The following is a 13799-nucleotide window of genomic DNA, read 5'->3' as shown; positions in this document are numbered from 1 at the left end:
CCTCCTTCATATGTAAATCTCGTGCATGAAAAACACCACGGAAAAATAAGCGATTCTCAACATAACGCCACATGTGACGTAAGCGTTGGGGATCATTTATATGTACGCCCCCAACATTTGCATATGTCCAAACATGTTCATTGTAAGGCGGAACTGACGGAGCCGATTCATCAGGAAAACAAGCGTCATGCGAGGAGAGTGAAAATGGCAGATCATGGACCCAAATGTCATGTTCCAGGCTGTGCAGGAGACATGAGGACTTTTCTACCCTTCCCACAGATTAAAAATGTCAACAGTCATGGTTGATGTTTATTATAATCGGGTACGGCAACAATTTAATTCAAAATCATTTGTTTGCTCGGCCCATTTCACCACAGACAGTTCTTCTAACGTGGAACAATATCAAGCAAGCTTCGCTCAGCGTCTAAAACTGAAGAAAGTGGCAATTACAACTATATTCCTGCAATCAGTAAATAGGGATTCATCCACTTATTGACTGTTTAAAAAATTTCTGATTGAATTGAAAGTTTCTTAGAGAGACTGCATTGTCTAGATAACATAAGACGCTAGTACAGTTACAATAGGAAACTCCAAGTACCATACAAAACTAAATAGTGTGTCTAATGACAAAGGTTAATATTACTTCATATTACAAGTTTACAGTTACAGTTTAGTTACTTAACATTACAGATCTTTCACTCGATCCTTCTAGCTAATGTCACCTTCTCCACCATATAAGTTAAAGCAAAAGTCATTTGACAAGGCTTCAATTTATTTTTTATATAAAATACATATTTTGATAACTGAAGTATGATGTTTTTGCATGCTTGTATTTCAGAGTACATCACAGTCACTGCGTAGCCTACATTGTGACTAACGTTATATAAACATGCAATATCGTTGACGAAAAAAGACGAGTCTAAAATGTCGTTTAAAAAATAATAACTTGAACAAAAGCACTGGTTTTGGTTTTGTCGGGGGGAAAAGAGCAGCCTTCGAGTATTTGTGATTGCGGTTGCCAGATTTCAGTCATTTAAATCCCCCAATCAGAGCTTTTCTGTGAAAAGAACACGTATACTATCCGGTGTTTTACCTAAACATGTACAATCTGGTAGGGATGCACGATATTGGATTTTTGCCAATATCCGATATGCCGATATTTTTCAGCTCATTTTGGCTGATGCCGATACTGATGCCGATATATGTTTATTTTTTCCCGTTGTTTGGAAACAACACCATTTTGAGCAAAAAGTTTTATTTATTTATTCTGGTTTCAGATTTCTGAGGTCTCCTTACTAAAAGGATTATTTTTGAAGATAAATAAATGTTAATAAAGTTATTTGTATGATAAGAGTATATTAAGTGCCCTGAAAATAACAATAATAAAGTCAGTCATTTTTCACCCCAGATGCAGCTGTAACCTAAATATTGTATTTTTGGATTTAACCTCTGTGCACATGAAGTGGGGGTGGCATGACATCCGTTGATGCTGTCTTTCAACTCTACAATTATTGTAGAGCTCCTTGGATTATTTTTCATCATCCATTTCCTAAAATTTTATCACAGATTATACAATAATCTTTTAAATAAAATATACTTTTATTTAAAAATAAAAGTATTTAATTTACACGTGTCTTGCTTGTGATTTATGAAATCATTACTTATTTGTTTATTCTGAACAAGAAGTAACTTCAATTCATTTGTGTATTCTACTTTTCATTGTATAACTGTAACAACAGCGCCCCCAGTGCATGTATAAATTTATAGCGGTCTGGCGGGTGGGCACTAGGACCTGGAGGAGCTTCTGCTGCTGTGGAGGCGGCTGCACGCGCTAGGCTAGAGAGTGGGGAGATGCGATTGGGCTTGTTTTGGGTTCGTTTTCTGTCTAGTTGTTGTGAAAACCAGGCAAATCTGCTGCTGATGGTCAAGCGCATTCACAAATTCAAGGCAGCATTTAAAAACAGTCAATATAAATCACTGTACATGCTATGTATTTGCTTGTTTTCACTTCAAGAATGACCGCAGTGCTGACATGGTCTCATCGCTGTAGCTCTCCTTGCACACGTGAGTTCTTGCAGGCGCATATCTACACGTTATCATATTGGCAAGGCATATCGGCATCATTTTTTCATATTGGCCGATGCCGATTTTTATATTCAAAGCTTTTATTGGCCGATTCCGATGTCCTGCCGATAATATCGTGCATCCCTACAATCTGGCAACCATATGTACGCCAGCTCTCTCTCTCACACGCGAGGATGATCTGAAAAAACCAATAAACAAGTAAGCTGCATTTTATCAATCTCCATTTGAGATGTTCTGCTTAAAGTGTCATTCAGTCGGTCTGTGTTCTGTCAGGACTCACGAGCCGCTTCGCTAAACAACTGAACTGCTGTGTGCTGTGAGCTGCTGAAATAAGCCAATCAGAGCAGAGCTCAACATTAATATTCATGACTCTTCCAAATAAGGCAAAAACAGAGCATTACATCCTAGGGACAATTTCTAGGATTGTAAATGGACCTGTAAAACTGTATCTGGACATGTTTGCCCTTAAATAAGCCAGATATCTATGTAGATATCAGAGAACAATTTAACATATTGTTTCAAATCATTCTAGGGCACCTTTAAGCGTTTCAAAGGTCTATTTCACATTTCAGACTGTGGAAACCATTAGATTTAATAATACTTTTGGAGGCAGTTTTCAGTCAAATGTTAATACAATTAATATGATTTAAAATGTTATGCTAATAAAAAACAGCTTTAAATGTTAAAAAGTGCAAAAAAAAGTGCACCCCCGGCTTCACTGACATTAATGACAAAATATTTGTGGGCACTTACGTTTATATGTAATCCTTGTAATGGTCTCTCTGTTCAGCATACGGTTTAGAAATAAATTTGTAGGCTCTGAAATCTGAAGAGTCAGATATCAAAGAAAACATTATTTAAAACCAGATTTCTGCAGCTTATTCCGATGAAAAGGCAGAGTTTCATAAAACATGGTGTTCAGTACATTAATCACAAATGACATGAGCGTTAACTTACTGCTGAGATATTTCATTACGCCTTCACCATATCTCAAGCATAATCAATAATAGTCTAGTAGAATTTATTCTAGGGGTGTCTGGACGTGTTTTTTTCATGTACTGAAGATGAATGGCTTTCATCCATGTGCCTTCATTAGTAGCAGAATGGTGGAGATTCCCCGACATCACGATCACCGCGAAGTGGGATGAAAGCGAACGGGGTGGAGCTGGATGGGGCTGTAATACTGCAACACCTTCATCTGAACTGTGGCAGTTCTGCCCTAATTTACACAGAAGTCACGATTCAAACCATCAGGGAGGCAATTCCTGCTGCAATCTGTAAGTCTTACGTCATGCTGTGTGATGAGGTTAAATGCCAGGGAATCTCCACCATTGTCTCACTTTAGTTTGGAGGAGAAAAGTGGTTAATAAACAGAACACAAGACTTTCAACATGCCGCTCGCATGAACGCCAGTGGGCGGGGCCTATGATGCGATGATGCACATTCCTCCATATCTTGCTCTGGAGGCAGTCATATTATACAAATGTTTCTGTCCGTGTGACATCACATATGCCACAATATCAAAACAAGCCATTTTTTGAGCTTGATAGAGCTTATATAGAGAAGAGATTATAAATGCCTTGTTTATAATGAGTAGGACATTTTAAGCTATGAAACCTGCAAGTTTTTTAATGGTACAAAAACCTATTATTTGTCAAAAGATCAAGGCAAATTAGTTAATTCTCATGTCAAGACCCCAAATGTAATATTTGCCATCATTATGATATTTGATATTTAAATGTTTTCTTATTTAGACATTTCAGGAGCACAAGTCTTGCATCTCAGTGCAGCTTTAAACATATAAGTGACCGCTTTTTTAGTTTAAATAAGCCTACCCTAAAAAACTAAATTAGTGGTTCCATTCCATTCTGCCTTTTCCCAGCATGCACCGGGGCATGAATAATTAATATGGCTTGACCACTTGCCAGTCTTATTTACACTGCTGTTGCTAATTTTGTAATCATGCATGTGAAGTCAAACAGAAGTCCCAGTACTCTCCATGACATATCTCATAAAAAAACATAATATTGAACAATTCCACAGAGCTCTTAAGTCATGACTAAGTTTTACTTCATGGATAGATTCTCACTATTACTTGATGAATCAGAAACTTATGCAGTGCACTTTGCAAACACATAATGCAATGACAAGGCAATGATTAATAATGAAGCGGTGACTTTGAATAAAACAATAAAAAGCTTTTACTGGTTATATTTTATCCTGGCAGTCAATTAGAAAATCTTTTTCGGTCCTGGTGCGCCAAATTGTTCTGCTCTGATGCACATTTTTACCCAATGGAATTGTTATCAGAAAATAATTGTATTTATTTTGCGCCCATCAAAAATTATTACTGTGAGTGAGTAATGTCATATCTTTTAAATATTTTAGATTCAGAAATGAATTATATTTTATTAGGAATTACATAATGCAATAACTTGTTCCCTTGAAGCAACATGGATGCATAATGAATGTGGTGGATATGAGACAATAGTGGCAGAATACTGCTGTCAGATTTTATATATTTTTAATATTTTTTTTCTTTTATATTTGCTTAACATTTGAGAAAGAAAAAAAAAAACGATAAAAAAGTTAGTCTAAGTGCAATTTCTATTAGATTAGTCCATGTTAAGTTTTAAATATTCATTAACACTAACGCTGCTTTAATAATAGGGCATGCAACATTTCAATGAATAAAATTACAACATTATATAATGCAAAAATAACAAACCATTACATTTAAGTTTATGGCATACTGATTCATGTACATTAATATTTGACCAGACCTGTTTACTGTATAATGTTTGATAAAGATTAATGATTTTTTAAGACTATTAATAAATTGTCTCCTTTCCACTGTATACATTTAAAGAGTCTACAAACCTTCATAAAGATAGAAACAACTGCAATTCCATTAGGACTCCTGGCAGCATCACTGTAATTTAAATATAAATCCTGATTATAATGGATGAGCTGCACCTGTGAAAAGAAAAAAAATAAGTGTGACTTCCAGGAAGACATTAACAAACACCTGCTATGTAAAAGTATGCATGGAGCCAAACCATTGTGACTGTACGACCCGCTGAGCTCTACTTTTTTAAAACAGTTATAATCCATAAAATATGCCCATAAATGATGTGAATATAACAGCATAACTCAATTAACTTTCTTTATGTCAGCTTGTAATCTTGTGTGACACTGTAATGGAGGTCAGTACATTAATCCGTATAAATATTTTGCTGTGTGTTGTGTATAAATTGTTAATGAATTGTTAATGGGAACATTATGAAGCTCCTTTATGCTCCTCAATTCTACTTTATCGTTCTTTCAGCGGAGCTCAATGAAAGCGGAGAGATGGAAGCCAGGAAATCTGCTGCTTAATTTTCAGTGGCTCAAAATTGCATTGGAACTCATTAGAAAATATGCTTCAGTCATCAGTTATAATGAGCTTGCTTGTCAGCTTCAAAATGAAGTTGTTGGAAAGCTGCTACCCATATAACCTCATTTGGATTAGGAAAATGAAGAGAAGCTGCTGACTTTAGTGAAATCAGAGGTGAGGTGAGGATCAGAGAGGGTCGCACATCTTTGCACCAAGATTAAGTGTAAACATTTCAACTCGTTAAAATTATTTGATATGTCTGGCACAATTTGTTGTCAGGGTATATACAGCAATCCTTAAAGGGGGGGGGGGGGGGGGTGAAATGCTGTTTCATGCATACTGATCTTTTTACACTGTTAAAGACTTGGAATCCCATACTAAACATGGACAAAGTTTCAAAAGTTAAGGTGGACGTTTGATGGGAGTATTTCTTTGTCAAAAATACTACTTCCGGTTAGTCATAAGTTTCGGCAAGTTTTTTGCGATCATGCGTCCCCTTTGACGTTAATGGGGGTGGAATTTCCTTGTATGGGCCTTACGGACAATTCTACCGGAAGCGCGTGAGAGAGAGAGGGAGAGAGCGAAAGTAACAGGCTACGCCCATCAAAGCGGTGGCTCGTAGGCTGCTGCACAGGTGATGTGCACAATTACAATGTCACCAAAAAAGTGCGTTTTTGGTTGCCAGACCAAGACAGTCCTGCACAGATTCCCCAAAAACCCCGCGTTAAGGCAACAGTGGATGTAATTTGCTTTTCCGGATCAGCAACTGAGTTGCGCGAATGTTTATATCTGTTCGCTGCATTTCGGTGCCGACTGTTTCATAAACAAGGCCCAGCTCGACGCCGGATTTTCCCGATCGCCTAATGCTGAAGGATGGAGCAGTCCCAACGATAAAGGTCCCAACGTTAGAACCGCGGGCGGTGAGTTAGACTGCTTCAAATGTCTGTGTTTTTGCCTATGCTCATCAAGTAGCCCAAACATGATCACGTATAGTTAATTGATCAATGGAGCATGCGATGTGTAGTGCGTGTACATTTGTTTAGCTGGCCACTATATGTGTAACTTTATGTTTGTGTATTGTAAAAGCACTCCAAACAACAATACACAAAGAGTGGGGAAATATGTTGAACTAAATAAGCACGCTTCTTCATTCAAATGCGCTATTATTCCGTGTCTTTCTATGTAAACACTAACTTAGCCTGCCGTGCAAAACCAGTCCGCTTACTAACGTCTACACAAACCACGCGTAAACACACACACACACGTGCACAACTGCACTTCCCACATGTACACCTTCAAAGACAAAAATACGACGATATAATTCAAGTATAAATATGTAAATAACACAAGCCGCTAAGCATATTATATAGTTAGTGTATAACTTGTACCACATAGAGACGTCCTGCTCTAGTCGTTTTTGCTGCTGCTCCTGTTCAACTGCAGCCTCTGGGTCTGATTCCGGATCATAGATGTATGGCTGTATCTGATTAAAAGCCATTTTTTTATTTTGAATAAAGTTTTTTTCCCGCTGTTAGGGATGACACAGCTTTACGACGCACTCGACTCAACACAATAGCAGCAGCGCACACGTCATTATTTAGCTCCGCTCACACGACACGCCCCCACCCGCTCGGCTTTTTTCGGAAAGACTCGGAACAGCGCATCTTTCTTATATAATTATAAAAAAAATAAAGACTTTTCGGAGATATGCAGGATGCAATGCTACTCTATAGGTACTCAAGATTGACATGACACTGACTGAAACTGACTGTTTCACCCCCCTTTAAGTTAAATTTACTACTTTTTAATACCTTTTTTTACTACCTTCAGAATATTTTTATAACCATCACGACACTGAATTGCAAGTGCTAATCTGCGACCTTTCTATTATTAACACAGATTTTGACATATATAACAAACAAAAAAGAATAGATTTAGAATCGACACCAGGAGGAAATCTGTTATAAGTTATCATTCAGACACAGTAAAATAGATCTCAACATTCACAAAGGTTGGTTAAGGAGAAGCATTACTGCATACACATTTGATTTCAATTAATAATTGGTAATTCAACAATTAAATTATTTAGTGTTTTTTTTTCCAACAACAAAACCTGAGCCAAATATAACATTTCTATAGCTGCGATAAGTTGTTGAACATTTTTTCTGTGATTAATCGCAATTAATCGCAATAAAAAATAAATGTTTTGTACATTTTTAATATATTTTTTTACATAATAATTTCACTGTTAATCAAATTATTGTAGAAACAACATAAACACAGTATATTTTAAATGCTTGTTTAAATGCCATCTTTTTATACAGCTTAATACAGCTACTTTTTTACATTTATTATTAGGCTTCAAAAATATAACAGTTTTTAATTTAAGTAAACTTAAAACAATGCTAACATAAACCCATAATAAATGTCATGTTTACTCCTGCCCTTCCTGTCTTAACAGTTAGGAAATATACAGATATTTAATAAAGTTATCAAAGTTATATGCAGTCTGCACTGCATAAACTATAAATAAAATAGTTAATCCTTATTAAAGCTACAAAAGTTATTTGGTCAAGAGCAGCGAGTTATTTTCTCTGTTCCCTTTTCAAATATTGCCAGAGGGCGGAGTTAGGCTGTGAACAGGGGTTTAGTTACCCTTTTACTTTACTGACAGAAAGCTTTATTGGCTGCTGTCCCTTTAAGAGCAGACAGCCACGCGGATCTCACTGTTTATATACCGTCTATGGATCGCGCCTCATTCTCTCACAACTCTTTTTGTTCATTTTAGACTTTATATAAATCATTTAAGATTGCTTTTATGAGGATCGTGGTTGAAGATATGCCTTGAAGCAAGTCAAGTTACAATAAAAAAACGTACAATAAAACGTAAGCCAGCCACTTCTGTTGAGCGCGCAGTGTTCTGAGATGATGCCGAACGACCACTGAATATGACGTCAGCATCAAACATACGTTGAGACCATAGGTTGAGACGGAGACGAGAGATTTTTGATTATGTGCCCAGATATGCTAAATCCCATATTTAAACGAACTAATGCGAACACAGATAGGTAAAATAATACCTAATTTGGAAAAAAATAATACCTTTGAGACCACATTTAACACTTCTAATGGCCTTAAATTTGACCATTTTGATTTATCACTTTTTAATACTTTTTAAAACCCCGCGGACACCCTGGTTGTTCTTAACAGGTTGAAAACTGGCTCAATACAGTACAGTAACAGGAAAATACAGTAAAAACAGGAATATTGTGGAAAGCTGTTACTGTTTTTTATTTTAATATACTTTAAAAAGTAATTTATTTCTGAGATGTAAAGCTGTATTTTCAGCATCATTACTCCAGTCACATGATCCTTCAGAAGTCATTCTAATATGAGTTTTTGCTCAAGAAACATTTATTATCATCAATGTAGAAAATAGAAAATTCAGGATTCTTTGATAAATAGAAAGTTCAAAAGAACATAATTTGTCTGAAATAGAAAGCTTTTGTAACAATAAATGTCTTTATTGTCATATTATTTATTTATTGTCACACTCTATTTTGATCAATTTAATGCATCCTTGCAGAAAAAAAGTATTCACATTTGAACTGTATTGTGCAGTATAATATTACAAACGCTTTCCATTAAAAAAGCTGTTCTTTTGAACTTTCAATTCATCAAAGAAGGCTGTAAAAAAACATACATTTTCATTATTGCTAATAATAATAATAAATGTTTCTTGAGCAGCAAATCATCATATTAGAATGATTTCTGAAAGATCATGTGACACTGAAGACTGGCGTAATGATGCTGAAAATTCTGCTTTGATACACCAGGAATAAATTACACGTAAAAATATATTCAGATAGAAACTGGTTATTTTAAATTGTAATAAAAATTACATTCCTGTTTTTATTGTGTTTTTGCCTTGATGAGGATAAGAGACTACTTTTAAATACATTTTCAAATCTTGCCGATCCCAAACTTTTGAACGGTAGTATATGTATGCATTGAATTTTAATGTATTTTTGAATAGATTAGATTAAGACAAATTAGTGTCAAGAACTAGGCTCCACAAAAGCTTTAATGAGAACCACTGTGATGGATGGGGTCCGTCTGTACTCCCTATAAGCATTTACACCACAAGACCAATTCATATCCTGTGACTGTGCAAACTGGAAAATGATTAATTTGCTGTTCTTACAGCAAAATCACTTACATAATCATGACCTCTGCCCTTAATCCTGAATAAAAGATGACTAGACTTTATTAATGTAAATTCAGTGACATAATGCGCACATATTCAGAGAAATCACAAATGTAGCACTATTGAAAAATTTAACAATTGATTTGACTTTGGAACGTTTCTTTGATCTGCTCAAATGATGTCTCATTTTGTTATCTTGTTTCATGTTGTCAAAGGAAAGAAGAGTTTTCATTTCTAGTATAAAACTAATTGGATAAAAGGCCCTCATTTCACAATTTGGCCTACTACATTAACTAAGTGCCAGGTTTTGACGCCGCATCCAGGCGTTTGAAGGAAGACAGGTTTAATTGAATCCCACAGAAATGATGTATTTCCAGGCTCTATGTTGGCTCACCTCTCCAGGGAAGGCCTGGCCATTGAGCAGGTGCTCGGAGCCCCGGCTGTCCTCGCTGCCAAAGTGAAGCCGGATCTCCTCCAGCCTGTAGCTGTAGCTCAGCGGCCCGCCAGAGATGTTCACCAGGTGTGACTTGTCTGGGCGCAGGGACACGTGCCGGCCCGTGTTATACATCGTTCCACTGACCTGAAAAAAAAATTCTAGATCAGACAGTCTTATTTTTGACCTTTTATGATAAAACAATATTATGTGATTTCATGTTTAGAAGGAGTACATCTGGGAGGACAAAGGTGAAGCCGTTTTCACCTGGCTAGGCTAAAAGGCATTACATGTGCTTTTGGACATTGTGTCTCCCGCACAGGGAATTCCTGGAAAAATAGCTACGATTACAATAAACACATTAGTTAGTTCTGATGGACTGAGGTTTTTTCAGGTAAACCTGGTTGACAGGTGCAACTGCTGAGGTAGGAATTATGTAGAAAGTGCATCTGAGCAGAAAGACGAGAGCCTATAAATGGAAAACAACACCTGGAATCTTTTGCTTTTATTTGGTGGTAACATTGCTATTTATGTAATTAATAACTGAGATCAAAATGTGTCTTTTTATGGAGCCCCACTGATCAGAACATCTTTGTAAACAGCTGTGAGAGCATTTGTGAATGTATTCTAATGGGAGATTTCAAATGAGTGAATATAGTTGGCTCATTTGTGATCTAGAGACAGTTTAAGAAGTGCTGATCCCCCAGGAATATGAGAATGAGAAATACATTTAGCCTGACGTTTCATCTGGATAAATTCTGAGCAAGAGGTAATTATGATCACTTTGAACTGTAGCTCTGAAATAATTTAGAATAAAACGGCAACTTAAGCTGAACTATAGCACTTGGAATGACACTCATTATTCACAGCATTAATCACAACTGTCCACCGAAACACTGTGGAAGCCCATTTCCAACTCTGACTTTTTTCCTCATAATTCCTTTATATCTCACAACTGCAACTTTATCTCACAGTTGTCTCTTTATTTCGTACAATTGCAACTTCATATCTCACATTTGTGCCTATTTCTTGTGATTGCAACTTTATCTCCTGTAATTCCAACTTGGTATTACACAACTTTATTTCTCACCAGAAATATTTTAGTAATATTTATATATTATTATAACATCAATCAATATTTTGAACTGGCTTATTTTTATATTTTCATTTTAGTCAAAGTTTTAGTAATTGTGTTGTTCTTTTATTAGTTTTTCAAAATCTATTTATTCATAAATAAATAAATAAATATATTTATTTATTTATTTACTTCAGTTTTAGTCATTTTAGTACTAAATTTATCTTATTTCAGTTAAAGACAAACATTTTTCAAGTTTAACAGTTTCATCTAATATTTATATTTTATTTCAGCTTTATTCCATCAACAAAAATCATTTTGAACAGTTTTAGTTAACAATAACAACACTGTATCTTACAGTCATGACTTCATGTCTCACAGCTGCAATGTAATCTCACAGTGAGACTTTATTTAATATTTTAACCATACATTAATATTTGTACAGTCAAAACAAAATTTATTCAGACACCTTCAAAATTTTCTCAAATTATCACAGTTTAATTGTAAAATTGTAAAATCTAGTTTAGAAAATGGTAATAAAATATGACAAGAACTCAGAGTTTAACTGATTCAAAACAAATTCATCTTAATATAATATCAGATGACTTTTATAGAAAGGTATCTAATGGATTACAATCAACCAATCAGTACACAATTAGATAATACCAATTTATGTCAACCAATTACCAAGCAATATACCCTTTTCACATTTTGTGATTTCTCAGAGCGGAAGTCATCATAGTTGAGTTAACTTTTATAACTATGAATGAAAGTGAATGACATTAAATTATTTGTTTTGTGTGCCCATTTGCTCAAATAGCAAAAAAAAAAAAAAAAAAGAAGAAGAAGAAGAAGAAAACGCCTCAATAGTGATTTTATAACTTTCAAAAAGAGGGAACAATAGAGTGAGATTGATAACAGCAGTGAATCATTAGAAACTCACAGCAGCGGTGACTTGTTTTTTGTAATTTGATGCAAAGTAATAAAATACAAAGTATTAGTGTTATAAATGTACATACATTTTAAAAGAAAATACACTAAATTTTGTCATTACAGTCTGTGAAAAGGGTCTATGCTTAATTTTCTTCAGTCTGTGGTGTAAAAGGTCACATTAGCAATTACAAAAAACACTTAAAGGCACAATATGTACGATCTTTTTATCTAAAAAATTAGATTAGACTAAAATATCCAAAAACCACTAGAACAAAGTTGTATGTTTTGTTGGCTAGTGTGCATTATCCCAGATGTTTCCAAGAATGTTTAAATCCAGAGAATTCTTTTGGACATGGACCGTCTCGTGCGTCGACTATCATACCTGCGTGTACCCACGATACCTTCGATATTTTGTAGAAAACATGGAAACACCAGAGATGCTTTAAACTGTTTGGATACTTTTATAGACAGAAACTGAATCATTGTTATATAGCTAAACACTTATTGTTAGAATTTCGTTTACTTGATTAAGCTAGATCACGTAAACTAGTAAGCTAGATCAAAATTAGGCATGATAAAACATCACGGGATGTTTAATCATGCCTAATTTTGATCTAGCTTACTGAAGAGTATAACAAGTGTATATAGTAGCCGCCAAGCTTAACACAGTGACTAACGTTAGTGCATCATTTTCAACAACCTCAAATGTTTTTAATATGATAAACGGCACTGCGTTACCCCACATATGCTTGACTGGAAGAAGTGGAAGCGGCGACTATAGCACAATGTGACGTGACGTGCTCATATCTCATTAGCAATCGCCCCAGAGGCAATGTTGCGCTCCCACAACATCCTTTTCGCTCTGCTTCCTACTGCAGTAACAGTAGTAATCTCATCCATTAACATGATCCATGAACTGCCCGAGTTTTGTCCCGATTCTTTTCCACAGGTTGTGAGGTGAAGACGACATCTCTCATTAATCTGCTCTCCATCTCGACATCATCAAGCTGCGCCTTTGTTTTGAACAGGTGACTTCTAGTGGCAAAAAACTACATATTGTGCCTTTAAGCAAAACATGGTCAGGTCAAAGTGTCTGAATAATTTTGGTTTTACTAGTAGTGCACTGTATGAAGAATATTTTGGGTATAGTCAGAGCTACCTTTATTTTGCTATCGTCACTAACTATCGTGTCCTGCACACACTAGTAAAAAATATATATCTGATGTCTGAATAATTTTGACACAGGCACACTTTTATTCTGGGTTCCTGACTAAGTCTAGGGTACTCATGTATTATTGAGAGAAGATGGTTTGACTTTATATCTCACAATTAATGCAACTAAAGAGACCAAAACAAAAAGAACAAAATTAAACAAAACAAATCCAGTATTTCCATTCAGCAACTTAAGAATGAATGAGTGCCTTCTATCTAAAAGAGACCATAAACCTTTCCATTAAGCCTACAGTTTTCATGCACAAATTCCATTATTTAACAGCCCTCTGGTAACAAACGTCACTAACCAATCAAACTGACTTGAATTCATGGAGAACATTTAGGTCTCCAATGGAATTTTCTCTTGGAATAACATCAACTCCCCACAAACAGAGCACAGTCATAACAAGCTCAAAGGAGCAATGCATAAATGTAATTGGGTCTCTTGAAATAAGAGCAGAAAAACCTCCAGAGGACA

At 35.5% G+C, this 13799-nt stretch overlaps 1 protein-coding gene across 1 annotated transcript in view; it reads right to left on the bottom strand.

The window, feature by feature from the left end:
* Nucleotides 1–13799, bottom strand: part of ca10b (carbonic anhydrase Xb) — a 31270-nt gene that overhangs the window by 1962 nt on the left and 15509 nt on the right. The window contains exons 4-6 of the mRNA XM_067418119.1: nucleotides 10063–10248; nucleotides 4966–5061; nucleotides 2839–2911 (exon numbers count right to left, since the gene is read on the bottom strand). Of these exons, the coding sequence (XP_067274220.1) occupies nucleotides 2839–2911; nucleotides 4966–5061; nucleotides 10063–10248 (355 nt within the window). The remainder of the gene's footprint in view (nucleotides 1–2838; nucleotides 2912–4965; nucleotides 5062–10062; nucleotides 10249–13799) is intronic.

This window comes from Pseudorasbora parva, chromosome 2 (assembly GCF_024679245.1).
Source record: "Pseudorasbora parva isolate DD20220531a chromosome 2, ASM2467924v1, whole genome shotgun sequence".
Taxonomy (NCBI): Eukaryota; Metazoa; Chordata; class Actinopteri; order Cypriniformes; family Gobionidae; genus Pseudorasbora; species Pseudorasbora parva.
Note: the sequence above shows the minus strand (reverse complement) of the source record. Positions and strands in the feature narration are given on the sequence as shown.